Source organism: Hyperolius riggenbachi, chromosome 4 (genome assembly GCF_040937935.1).
Source record: "Hyperolius riggenbachi isolate aHypRig1 chromosome 4, aHypRig1.pri, whole genome shotgun sequence".
NCBI classification, from domain to species: domain Eukaryota; kingdom Metazoa; phylum Chordata; class Amphibia; order Anura; family Hyperoliidae; genus Hyperolius; species Hyperolius riggenbachi.
In genome coordinates this window covers 151,187,886-151,200,590 of record NC_090649.1, presented here as the reverse complement: position 1 = coordinate 151,200,590, position 12,705 = coordinate 151,187,886, and the positions used below count along the sequence as shown (strand labels likewise).

The following is a 12,705-nucleotide window of genomic DNA, read 5'->3' as shown; positions in this document are numbered from 1 at the left end:
GGTTTGAAGTATCCAAAGTACTGGGTGAAGCATAAGACTCTGTGACCACAGCTTCACTGGACAGGATCACCGAACAGTCCACACTGCAGGGCAAAACCATGGAAGCACCTGCTGGACAGCATAATGATTCTGTGACCTGAGTTTCATTGGAGAGATCTACTGCACAATTCATGGTACAGGGCAAGTTCACTGGAACATTTTCTGAACACAGTAATAATTCTGCGATTTCGGACTCACATAGCAGACGCTCTGAGTTATTCATGAAACTAGAGTGAGGTGTAGAAACAGGAAGATCAAAACACAATGTTTGCGCATCTAAATCACCATTCAATTGTGAAATTGGAAAATTCAGATGCTGGGGTTCTGAGATTTCTGGACAGAATTGCTGGGACTCAGAAACTGATGTAGTGCATCTATTGGCATCTGCTGGATCAGACAGGAGTTGAACTTTATTAACACAGGTAATTTCTGCAGAAGTGTTTGCAGAGACAGGCAAGATTTTTCTGGTGTCTGTTTCATGAGTACTGGCTAGGCTGGACTCAGAAGTCAGCAGGACCTCTGGGTCCTCTGCTGAGAAATTTGTGCAGGGCAAGATTAAGGAAGTATTAGTAATTTCTGTCTTACTGGGAAGTAACACTGAGTTATCCATGGTACAGGGTGGAATTACAGGAACTTCAATTTCACACAAAAGGAGCTCTGAATCACTCGCTGAATCAGCCAAAGGTGCTGAAGCAGGCGAGTCCTCAGGAACTGAGGAAGTGGAACAATCTCCACTTGACAGTGTGTCTTCCCTGGTATCAACTGATTGAATTGCATAAAAATCGTCCAGAATCATTCTCCACACATCGATCAATGGAGCCACAAAGTCATACCCACACACACCAGTTTTTATTAGGTTATAGGCAGACTTAATGCATGCATTCAATACTAATTCACTTTTTGCACTGTAAAACTGACAAAATGAACTTGCATCTTTCTTCCATTCATAGACCAGGGCTTCCATCTCTCCTCTCTCAAATGGAGGATCCCATGCATATTTAACAGCTGAGCATTCCGGCTGATCATAGTTTGCAAATGTGTTAGTGGCAGAAACATACATTGGGTTATTTAGCAGGTGATTGGCCGATTTCTTATTCCTAAGGATCTCCAATACCTGTAGCAAGTGTTGAACTGTAGTGTATGCAAATTTCCCTTGCTGCACGAATAAATTGATCTGTTCAATACTCTGTAATATATCTTCATAATCATATTCAGATAATTCATTTAAACAAGAACTTTTATTTTCCCTGGCTAGCAATGAAAGTTCATTAGTAGTTTCATAGGTCCATTTGACTCCCCTGAATGGTGACTGAATTTCATTATCTGCTACTGGCGGAGTCTCATTACAGATCTGATGCGCAGTCGCCAAGGGCGACGACTCCGCTGATTGTAACGCTTTTCTTTTGGAGCGTTTACGTTTGGCTTTAGACCCTGCTGCCTTAGCAGAAGAAAAGTTATCAGAACAATTATCTGCTTGCTGATTATTTTTGTAGGCAGTAGAAGGAGCAGCTGATTGACAAGCTGCCAGGAGCTTATCAAAAGGGCTAGGCAAATCGGTTTTGCGCAGCCAGTTATGGATCACAAACGCTAGAAATTCCAGTGGTCTTTCTTTTAAATTGGTATGATCCAAGACATCGTAGGCCCACTGAAACAATCTTCCCTTAAATAAAACATAAACTAGCTGGGGGGCCCACGTTGAAACAGGAGTAGCCTGGAGCTCAGGATTGGCACATTCAGAAAAAAACTCATTTTCTGTTTCAGAATTGAGCTTCTCAAATTTCTTAAAGGAACAGGAACCATAACAAACAGTGTCATTTTTGCTGGGAACCCCCCCCCCCACAATGGGGATTGGTAATGGGGCTACCATAATGTTAAGCTTGGAGGTGTAATCTCCACAGTCGGCATACAACACATAAGCTGACGTGAAGGAGGTACACACACCTGCACAAGGGATCAGGATATCCCCAGTTTAGTGGAGGAGAGGACTGACTCCAATAGGAGATTGTGGTGCACAGAGCCGGTGCAGATCCGAACAGCCACAAACACTTTCGTAATAACGTCTCAGCGCAAAGTAGCGCTGAGCGCATAAACCAGGACTGAGGAGATCAGGACAGGTAGACAGAATGAACGCTTGCTAGCTAGCGATTACTTAGCGACAGCAAGCGTCCAAAACCAGACAGACTGGAATGAGGCAGCCAATGCGTTGCGGCGATGGCGTGCCTCACAAAGACAGGACAGGAGAGACAGGAAATAGCAGGATCAAGATAGATGAACGTAACACAGATAAATACACAATAAGTATGTTTTCCTAGCGTATTACAATTACAGCTATCAATGAAACTATTCGCAACGTCTGACTAACATATGTATATATCGGCAATGAACCGATATATGACATAAGCAGGAACTAATAACATAAGCAGGAACTCTGACTAAGACTGGAGTAATACAGGGAACAGGACTCAGAAGGATTCGCTATCTCTTCGCAGAGATGAACGCAATCCACAAACAGGACCAGGAACAGGATAACTAGCTCAGCGTGCTGGAACGCTGACTAACGGAACACAGGATATAAACAGTTCGTGTACGTATATATCAGCGACACTGATATATCAACGTAACACGAATACAAGGAAAATAACAAAATGCGCAAGTATGCGTATATATTGGCGATGAACCAATATATGACACAAGACAAGCAAGTAACAACTTCTAGAACAAGAGCAGAACTAGGAGGACTCGCTGACCCCTTCGCAGGAGTCAGCGCAGTCCACACGGACCAGGAACGAGGTGGGGCACGAGCAGAGTAACAGATAGAATCTGAGACTATGGTAGCCCATGAGACATTGCAGGAAGCAGTTCTTTATACTGAGGTCATCCAATGGGAGCAGACCTGCAGATTCCCACACAAGTGAATGGTAATTAATCACAGGCTGATAGCAGGAAAAGGCAGACAATGATATGCAGCCTGCAGGAAAGGGACTGCCCCTCCACTGCAGCAGACAATGTTTGTTTACACAAGAGCATGTTAAACTGTCATTAATTTCAGAGTGACTGCAGATGGAATCAGCAACTAGTTTAAGTGCAAACCAAACTATGCAAGAAAATGCATTTAATGACATCAGAACTGCTTGGGTTACAATACCACTGCAGCCAGCAGTAAATGCTGCAGACATGATCATAACAGGCTTGCGTCCTCTTGGGTCTAACAGCTTTGCTGATAAGCACACATCAAATGTAAGAGAGATTTTTATCTTCACTATTGCCTTTTTGGCTTCCGTCTAAACTGTTTAACACAGGAGAATAGAGGTTTAAATTAGCTTCTGCAGCCTGACAGTTACTCTTTAACTGAAACATTATGGCCTTGGTATATGTAATTTATCTCCTAGGAAATTATTACAAAAGGACTCATGGTAATACTTTGTCTTTATACAGGAAATGAATTTGCTCCTTAACCACTCCATACCTGAAGTGTAGCACTAAGGCTAGGTTCACACTGGCAAGGAAAATATTCCACTTAAAGGAACACTATCAAACCAAGTGTTCTAAAATGACAATGTACAAATATTGTCTAAGTAGCTGTGTAAACATTTTCCTACTTTTCATATTAAATATCAGAGGCAAAAGCTGTAACTCATTGTGTGTAGATTTTAGGTGCGTTGGAAGTTTTTATTTGCAGAGGTGAATCTTTGTAGTCTGACATGCTACGAACAGTGTAATATTGAAGCAGAGTTATATGAAATGCCTCTAATATCTGGTTTCACACACTATTACAAATGTTTATGTTACACATAAGATACATTTCCTCTGCTTTCTGCAGAGAGCTCTCAGAGACAGGCAGCTGCAGTGAGAGCTTTCTCACACACACAGGATTAACAGATGTAGTGTGACGGAATCCCACTCCCTTCATGATTTAGTCCATCATATTTTGGCGTCACTGAAGTGTGAAAGGAATTTGATAACAAATGTATGCACCAGTACTTAAAAGAACTTCCCAAACAATTCCTATCTCAACTGAAAAAAACATGTTAATTGATAATGTTCCTTTAAGGGAGCAGAATGGATCATTAGTCATACAAAAATATCCTATGCAAAGCAATATGATCAATTCACATAAGTCTGTTAGTAGCAGATTAGTTTGTTTTGTTTTTCACATGAGTGGAAGTCAAGGTTGTGTAGTAGGCGATAATTCCGGATACAGGTCTTCAAAGAAGCGGATGCTGACATAATCAATGGAAGCTGGTTGCCGCATATGTTTCTCCAATTTACACACCTGTCTTCTGCCACTTTGGGTCCACCGCTGCTGTTGTCACTAGCGTTCAGGTCCACTGCAGGGTGAAAGCGCTGGAAAAAGCATGGGGCTTCCCACTGAATTGCAACAGACCAACGGAATTCCTCTCTCCCCAGGGAAGATTCTTATTGGATCACCGGGTGGTGGACCAATGGGAATCCTCTCTGGTGGAGGGAGGATTCCCATTGGTATGTTGCAATCCAATAAGGAGCCCCATATGCTCATGTTGGTGCTCCAATTTGTATTCTCCTCTGCAGTGGACCAGAGCAGAGGGTGAATTATAAAGTACCCAGGTGATTGGCCACAAATGTATGCACGCAAGTAAGCCCACAGTCGCAGGGTGACACCTGCTGGATGCAATTGGAGCTGCAGCCAAAGACACCTGCATAAGATCCGTGATCCGTGCCTCCTGCAATCACGGTTGCATTGCCGCGGGCAGATGCAGAGCACTGAAATTTAAGTGCTGTACTTCCTGTCCAGCAGGGAGTACGTCACTGAGCAGGGGGCAGAGTTACGGATATTACCCTGTCGGTACACTCTGCTGAAGGGTAACATGTGTAATGGTGTGGTGCTATAGTCCTTCCCTGGGCTCTCGTTTACCAGGACAATTGCACCGCTATATGTGTTGAACTAGCCTCAATGTGCACACGTAAGCGAAATGTGAATGAGTCCAAAGTGTCTGGAATCACAAACAGCTAAAGATACTTTTAAAACTGAACTACAATCTAGTCTATTAAAAACCTGTACTGCAACTCCCTATTCATTATACAGTTATTCAATAATGCTGTTGACTTAAAAGTAATGTAATCTGTGAAAAAACTTAATTGAGGAGGAGGAAGGGAAGTGAAGCAACTTTGGATGAAGTCCTATAGGCCACAAATCCCATTCTTCATACTTTATTGCATATTCAGGTCAGTGTTGGCAGTGTTAACCCATTTGCAGGGTTATTGGCTAATAGCAAACCATGTATTTATTCTGAGATTTGTCTTTTATAGGTATACATTAAATGTGTTATCAGATCTTGGAGAAGGTGCAAAGATTGATGACAGAACTATCATAAAGTGGGTGAATGAAACTCTACGAGAGGCTAACAAGAACACCTTCATCAACAGCTTTAGGGTAAGCAAGTATGAGAATATGGTGAAATCAGCTTACATTTTTTACTAACAAATCTCCAGCAATGTGCCTGCCTGAAATGCGCTACTTGCTACTGGTGTAATCTTTTTGTGCATCACAAAATGTATTTGAAGTCCACTCTGTAGGAAGAAGGAGCACTTACATGTATATTTTAAAAGGTGTGCCAATACCAGCACCCCGTTACCGTTAAGGGCCCTTTTACACTTAATCAGTTGCTCTCAGTTAAAACTGAAAGAAAACTGATTTTAAAAGTAATGGCCATGTTTTCCTATGGCACCTTTCACACTTAACGCGTTTAACTGAAATCTTCTTCCCAATGCACTGCTATGGAAAAAACGCGTACTAACACGTACTAACGCATACTAGCGTAAACTAACGCATGCCAACTGATTAAGTGTAAAAGGGCCCTAAGGGCCACAAATCCACCAAATTCAAAGGAGGTCGGCACCACCAAAACTATAAAAGCACAATTACATTTATTAATGCAAAACAGACACAAGACTTAAAGGAATACTATGGATTCCCATTTCCCATTCATTGATCTAAGTCCCCATTAGAAAGACCAATAAATTAGAAGGATGCGGAAAGGCACACTTTTCCGTGTTTACTTCGAGTGCATAACATTGGATGCTAAGCAACATCCCAACAAAGTCCAAGTAGTAGAAAAGATCGGTTAGTACTCCAGCTTCTCAATGAGCAGTCTGCACTGTTCTGAAGAAAGGGACCCTGAATGACTCCGAAACAATTGTTAACCATAGTGTTTACATGTGATTGGAAAATAAATTATGCTCATTGAGAAGTTGGAGTGCTAACCAATCTTTTCTACTACTTTCCTATTAGAAAGACCAACGGCTTCTATGAGAAGTCACAATCTTTCTAAGTGTTACGTCCCCTCTGCACCTCCTGTAAGCGTACATGTTACGCTTGCAGGACCACCCCCCCCCCCCCCCAAAAAAAATGACTATTAAAACTACATCTACATACTTTTTTTTAATAAATAGACATACACTTACATTTACTATTAACTGTTTACCTCCCACACTCTCTCAAAAATCAAAAATACCCAAATAAATTTTTTAATAAAAACAAATAAATTACAATAAAAAAAACATAAATAGTTACCTAAGGGTCTGACTTTTTTAACCACTTCAGCCTTTAGTGTTTTTTCACCTTATGCATCCAAAGTTATTGGTGAATGAATGGGAGGTGAAAATTGCTCGAATGCAAAAGGTGAAAAACAACTGAAGGCTGAATTAGTTAATTTAAAGGTTGAGAAAAATATTGTTGAGTCAATTTATAACATTTTTTTCAGGAGATAAATAGATATATTTACACAGATCTGTGCGTCAGTCCTAAAGGGGGATAAATGAGGTAGAAAGAGGGACAGGGGGATTTGGATCCCAAAGTGCGATTGTACCTCTTGACAAAAGGACAGTTGGGAGCTATGTTTACACTGTTTCGCTGCACTCTGCAAGAGGATAGGGAGGAGTAGTGGACCACCATAGCCCCTGGGTTCCCTTGCGGTCAGTCATGGGGGGTACTGTTATATACCTGTGTGTGATTTCTGGTTCCATCTCAAAAAGATCTGCACACTGTACGTTTCAAGAGCCAACAGAGGGTTTCTTTGTTTACTTTAAAGAAGTTTTTATGGAGTGTTTGCAAATTAAATGTAAAAATAACCCCTAAAAACCAGAAGCCAACTGGTGCTTAATTTCTCCACATTAAATAAGGAACAAACTGCTTCATGCAACAGTCAGCAAGAACAATCTTGTCTTTTGGTCCTTGCGTGCCTTCCTTCTTGAGGGGAACCTAAAATGTTTGTATTGCTCATTCTGTTTAACCCTTTCTTTGCAGGATAAGGCCATTAGCACCAGCCTGCCTGTGCTTGATTTAATTGATGCCATTTCACCGAAAGCTGTAAACCCAGAAATGGTAAAAAGAGATAATCTTTCAGATGAAGACAAAATGAAAAACGCTAAGTAAGTTATACACCTGTGTGTCTGTTTCTTTGCTCTTCATGTGAAAAAACTGAATCGAGTATGAGTTAGTTCTTCTGGAATTAGAGAATAAATGTGTTTCAAATGGAAGCCAAGCTTGGTCATTCACAAGGCAACAAGGCTTAGGGCTTGGTGAGCATCTAGGATCCTGATTCACATTGCATTTGAATTCCCGTACCCAACTTGCCTTACCAAAATGGCCAGGTGGGAAGTAAGAGGAGCCAATGCTCCTGTATTTCCTAGAGAAACATTTCTCTTTAATGCATTTCTGAATGGAAGCACTTTGCTGCAAGGGTGTAGTAACTAGGCTGACATGCCCCCATCACTCTTTGTATAGGCAAACATGGGTTTCTGAAGCCTGCAGTATGCTGCTTGAGTGTTAGGTGATTCCTTCAATAATACAGTAAAGACTAACATCCAAACAATAAAGCGGTCTCTTTATTACACTTTATGGTCTTGGCACAATTCTCTTCTTGGGACTGCTGATGTGAAAAGTTAAGTATTGCCTGTTTTTGAAGTTAGGAAGGTGAGATCAGGCAGGGCGGGATTTCTGGAAAGACCATAAGGCCAGGGCCTTGGGCGACTGCAGCCCAAGGGGGCACCTGAACATGAAAGAAGCATTAATACCTGGAGAACAACACATGAAAAAGGGAAGCTGAAGCTCAAGGGAGCTGTTCATGAAAGAGAGGTTATACTAAATGCATGATACAAATGGAAGAGGGGGCTGCACATGGAATGGGAGGGGCCCTGCTGTACATGAAAGGGGAGCATACTCAGCCTAGGGGCACAAAAAATTTAAACCCGACCTTCAGGTCAGGTTAGTGATAAGAGGAGTTAGAGTTGTCATTCAAAATTGTTTCAATGATATAGTGAAATTCTAACCTACAAATTGGTTTGTGAGTGTCCTTTCTTCTGATCCCGATTCCTTCCTCTATGGCGTCCTTTTGGAGTAATGCTTCTGTCACCTCTGAGTGTTATCCTTTGACACAAGGGGCTTGATTCACAAAAGCATGATAACTCATAGCATGGCCGTGCTATACAGTCACCACGCTATGTGACGCGTGCAAAGGTTTGCACGTGTAAAGGCTTGATCGCGCACAAATCTTCGTTAGCACGCGGCCGTAAGTCTTTGCGCGCGCAAACCTTCGCATGCATCACATTGCGTGGTAACTGCATAGCACCGCCGTGCTATCAGTTCTCTATATAATGCCTCAATTGGCAAAATCATCTCCTCCATGGGTTTCAATTACCACCTGTATGCCGATGACACCCAGATATACCTCCACACCCCAGATCTCTCCTCCTCTACCATAGACAAAGTCTCCGCCTGCCTCACATCCATTTGCTCCTGGATGGCCGCCAGGTACCTAAAGCTTAATTTGGACAAGACTGAGCTTCTAATATTCCCACACCGCACAGCTGCACCCCTCTCAGATCTGCATATCACTATCGAAAATAATACCATCCGCCCTACCTTCCAAGCCCGCTGTCTAGGCGTTACCCTGGACTCTGAACTTTCCTTTACACCCCACATCCATGGTATTGCCAGATCCTGCAACTTCCACCTCCAACATCTCCAAGATCCGCTCCTACCTGTCCCCTGACACCACTAAACTCCTTATCCACGCCCTTGTCATCTCCCGCCCAGACTACTGCAATTCTCTTTTGTCTGGCCTCCCCTCTAACTGTACTGCCCCACTTCAATTGGTAATAAATGCGGCAGCCGGACTGATACATTCTTCTCATCGCAGTGCCTCTACAACTCCGCTCTGTAAAGCCCTACACTGGCTCCCCATCAGCTTTAGGATCAATTTCAAAATCCTATGCTTGGCTTACAAATCAGTGCACAAGACCTGCCCAACCTACATCTCTGATCTGGTCCACAGACACATACCAGCCCGCCCCCTCTGATCCTCCAATGACCTGCGCCTAGTCGCACCACGCATATCTCGGTCACATGCACGATTGCAGGACTTCACCAGGGCTGCCCCTACTCTCTTGAACTCGCTCCCACCAGCCATCAGACTCGCCCCCCCACCTTTAATACCTTCAAACAAGCTCTCAAGACTCACCTTTTTCATGCTCGCATAACCCCCTACACCAGCACCATAATATGTTCTGTTAGACACCCTCTCAAAAGATGCACCTATTGTCTCCACTCCCACCCTTTAGATTGTAAGCCTCTGGCAGGGCCCTCCTCCCTAGTGTTTCCAGCTTGATTATGCAATCTTACTGACAATCACCCCTCTCGTGGACTAGAACAGTCTCTATTTTGACCTATGACACTGTATTGTTATCAAATAATTTGCATGATCTTGTTTTGTTGTGAGTTTCCTTTATGTTCTACCTTGTATGTTAACCCATTTATCTATTGTGCAGTGCTGCGTAATATGTTGGCTCTTTATAAATACAATAATAATAATCAGTTATCACGCTTTTGTGAATTAAGCCCAATAAGTGTCTGTAATGCTTATTGCATGGGTCTGATCCAGATGTTTACATTAATTACACTGTGATTAGTCTATTCATTAGGAAAGGGAGGAGATTGCCATGGAGGAATGTAGGGAGCGCAAGACACTGTGATCAACCCATGATTGACATTACGATCAATCCCTGATCAGCATTACAATCAATATTCATAAGGGCCACAATGTTGGTTCTCATAATATTGTTTTTTATTTGATTGCGGTGCTGATGGAAAACACACTTCTTGCCCAATTAGACAATGCTTAGCTGTTTACCCAACTTAAAGCTTTTTAAAGATTATTTTTTATCATTCTAAACAATTGTGATCATCTCAGGTGAAAATCTAGAGAACGTACATCTGTCCCCTGATGTAGCTATCCTCTTTTTCAGTAGAGATGGTCAATGAGATTCAAATAAATCTGAGTTGATGCAGCATTATACAAATTTTGTATGCAAGTGTATGCAGTTTTAAAATGAACCAATTCAACTTTTGCAGGATTTGACTGGTCCATTTTTCAAGCTGCATATATTTAAATACAATATTTGCATGATCCTGAATCAACACTGAATTTTTAAATGAAAGAACACCAAGGGACACCGAGAGCCCAATATGGTATAGTATGTATGGTTAATGGGAGGAGAGATGAAAGGCAAGAAAATAGTACTCACAAACCAGGGTTACCTCAAAGGCAACCACTGTGACGGCAGGTGGGGAGAACAAGCCTGTTCCCACTCAGGAATAAGAAGTCGCTCTCTGTAGATAGGAAGAAACGTGAAATGTTTTCCGCCCTTCTACCAAGGGTGGACTGGAAATAGATGCAGGTGAACAGAGGCGCCAATAGAATAAAATAATCGAATAAAATGTTTAAAACGTGGATGTGGTAGTGGTGGAAACCAAGCCACTCCAAAGGACATTACAGCAAGTACGTTTTATAGTATAACACAAAACAAATTTATTTATACACTCCACAATATTACAATGCGTTTTGCGGGCGTGACCCCACTTCTTCAGTCAATTCAGAAAGGAGTATATAGCATTTGATGTCCGAGTCCATACACAGAGGCGCTTAGTATGGACCCGCACATCAAATACTATATACTCTTTTCTGAATTGCCTGAAGAAGTGGGGTCACGCCCGCGAAACGCGTTGTAATGTTGTGGAGTGTATAAATAAATTTGTTTTGTGTTATACTGTAAAACGTACTTGCTGTAGTGTCCTTTGGAATGGCTTGGTTTCCACCTCTACCATGTGCATGTTTTAAACCTTTTATTAGATTATTTTATTCTATTTGCACCTCTGTTCACCTGCATCTAACACTGAATTTTTGCCTCTCATTGACCATGCCTATTCTCCAGTGATTGGTTGCTTTAAATAGCGCTTGTCTGACTTTTAAAGCATTGATACTGTAACACAACAATGTAGAGTCTCTCACTCATCCTCCCCTTTGCTGTGCAGCTAGCTGAGCAATGCATAGTATAGCAAGAGTTCCTAAGCGGTCAACAGAGTTGAATCACAAACTGCCATTTGAGGCAAAAGTTATTACAAGACTGCAAATTAAGATAAAATGGGGTCCCAGGCAAGATAACGGTTTTTGCCCATTGCTGATGGTCACCTTCTTTCTTTCTTTTTTCTTTTTTTTTAGTAAGATTTAGTGGGGGCTAGCATCCGCCAGGCCCTAAGCATCTGCCTAGAATTGCCTTGTGGATGATCCAGCTCAACACTGTATTTAGCTTTAGACAGAGTTTTTCTGAGCTCCCACCAATTCATTTTCTAGATTATGATCACTAATGTTTATGTTCAATTCATTTAATTATAGGTATGCAATTTCCATCGCCAGAAAAATAGGTGCTCGGATATACGCACTGCCTGACGACTTGGTGGAAGTGAAACCAAAGATGGTGATGACAGTATTCGCTTGCCTGATGGGCAGAGGACTCAACAAACTGAAATAAAGCATAGATCTGCTATGCAGAGTGCCTTGTGGGAAACAGAACTATCCTGCCCATACATATGTGGTCCAATCCAGCTAAAATGTCACTGTAATGATGGAAATGTAACCAGTTCTTTAGTCTTGTGAGAATATATGTAATATATAATTCTGCTGAGTAATCTCTGCGTACTATGCCATGATTGGACCTCATCTTCACAAGCTTTTTGTACATGGACATGATGCAGACCCGGGAGACTGCCACAAGAATCCACAGCCTACTACCAAGCTAATTGGTTCTGCACGCCGTCTTTTGCTTTTATATATTGCAGAATGGAAGAACCTCAAATGTATTGATTTTGCTGACAAATTTATTGTCAAAATTGCTCAATTAAAAAAAAAATCTGCAGGAAAACTGTTGAGCTAAATTGAAATAAACTGCTAGCTAATAACCCTTTTGCCTAAAATCTCAGTGATGTCTGGTTTCAGCAGATGAAGCTTGATAGCTAATTCTTTAAATAAACCAGAGACAAACCTACATAAAAGATTTATACATACTTGGGGCTTATACAGACCTGCAGCCCCCTCCACATCAATCCCTCCCATGACGTCTTCCACCACCTTCACACTGTCCTGGTAGAAGCCCCGTAACTTTGGCGAGTCGTGGGCGCATGTGCAACCCGGCCATGTGCGCCCGCCCCGCCGCACTCCCGTGGCCATGGCTGGGTACTACTGCGCAGGAAAAGAATGCTCCCAGCCACAGGAGCGAGATGGGGACGGCAGACACCCGCACTGAGCATGTGCCATCTGACCCTGATGGGCAAAACTTAAAGGATACCCGAACTGA

General features: G+C 42.2%; 1 protein-coding gene across 4 annotated transcripts in view; it reads left to right on the top strand.

Annotated features, from left to right (window-relative positions):
* The window catches only part of PLS1 (plastin 1), a 165,105-nt gene extending 152,794 nt beyond the window's left edge, over nucleotides 1–12,311 (top strand). For all 4 annotated transcript variants that reach the window (XM_068280783.1, XM_068280782.1, XM_068280784.1 and 1 more), the window contains 3 exons: nucleotides 5,326–5,449; nucleotides 7,322–7,446; nucleotides 11,748–12,311. In XM_068280783.1, coding sequence (XP_068136884.1) covers nucleotides 5,326–5,449; nucleotides 7,322–7,446; nucleotides 11,748–11,883 — 385 coding nt within the window. In that variant the 3' untranslated portion in view covers nucleotides 11,884–12,311. The remainder of the gene's footprint in view (nucleotides 1–5,325; nucleotides 5,450–7,321; nucleotides 7,447–11,747) is intronic.
* The last annotated feature ends 394 nt before the right edge of the window (nucleotides 12,312–12,705 follow it).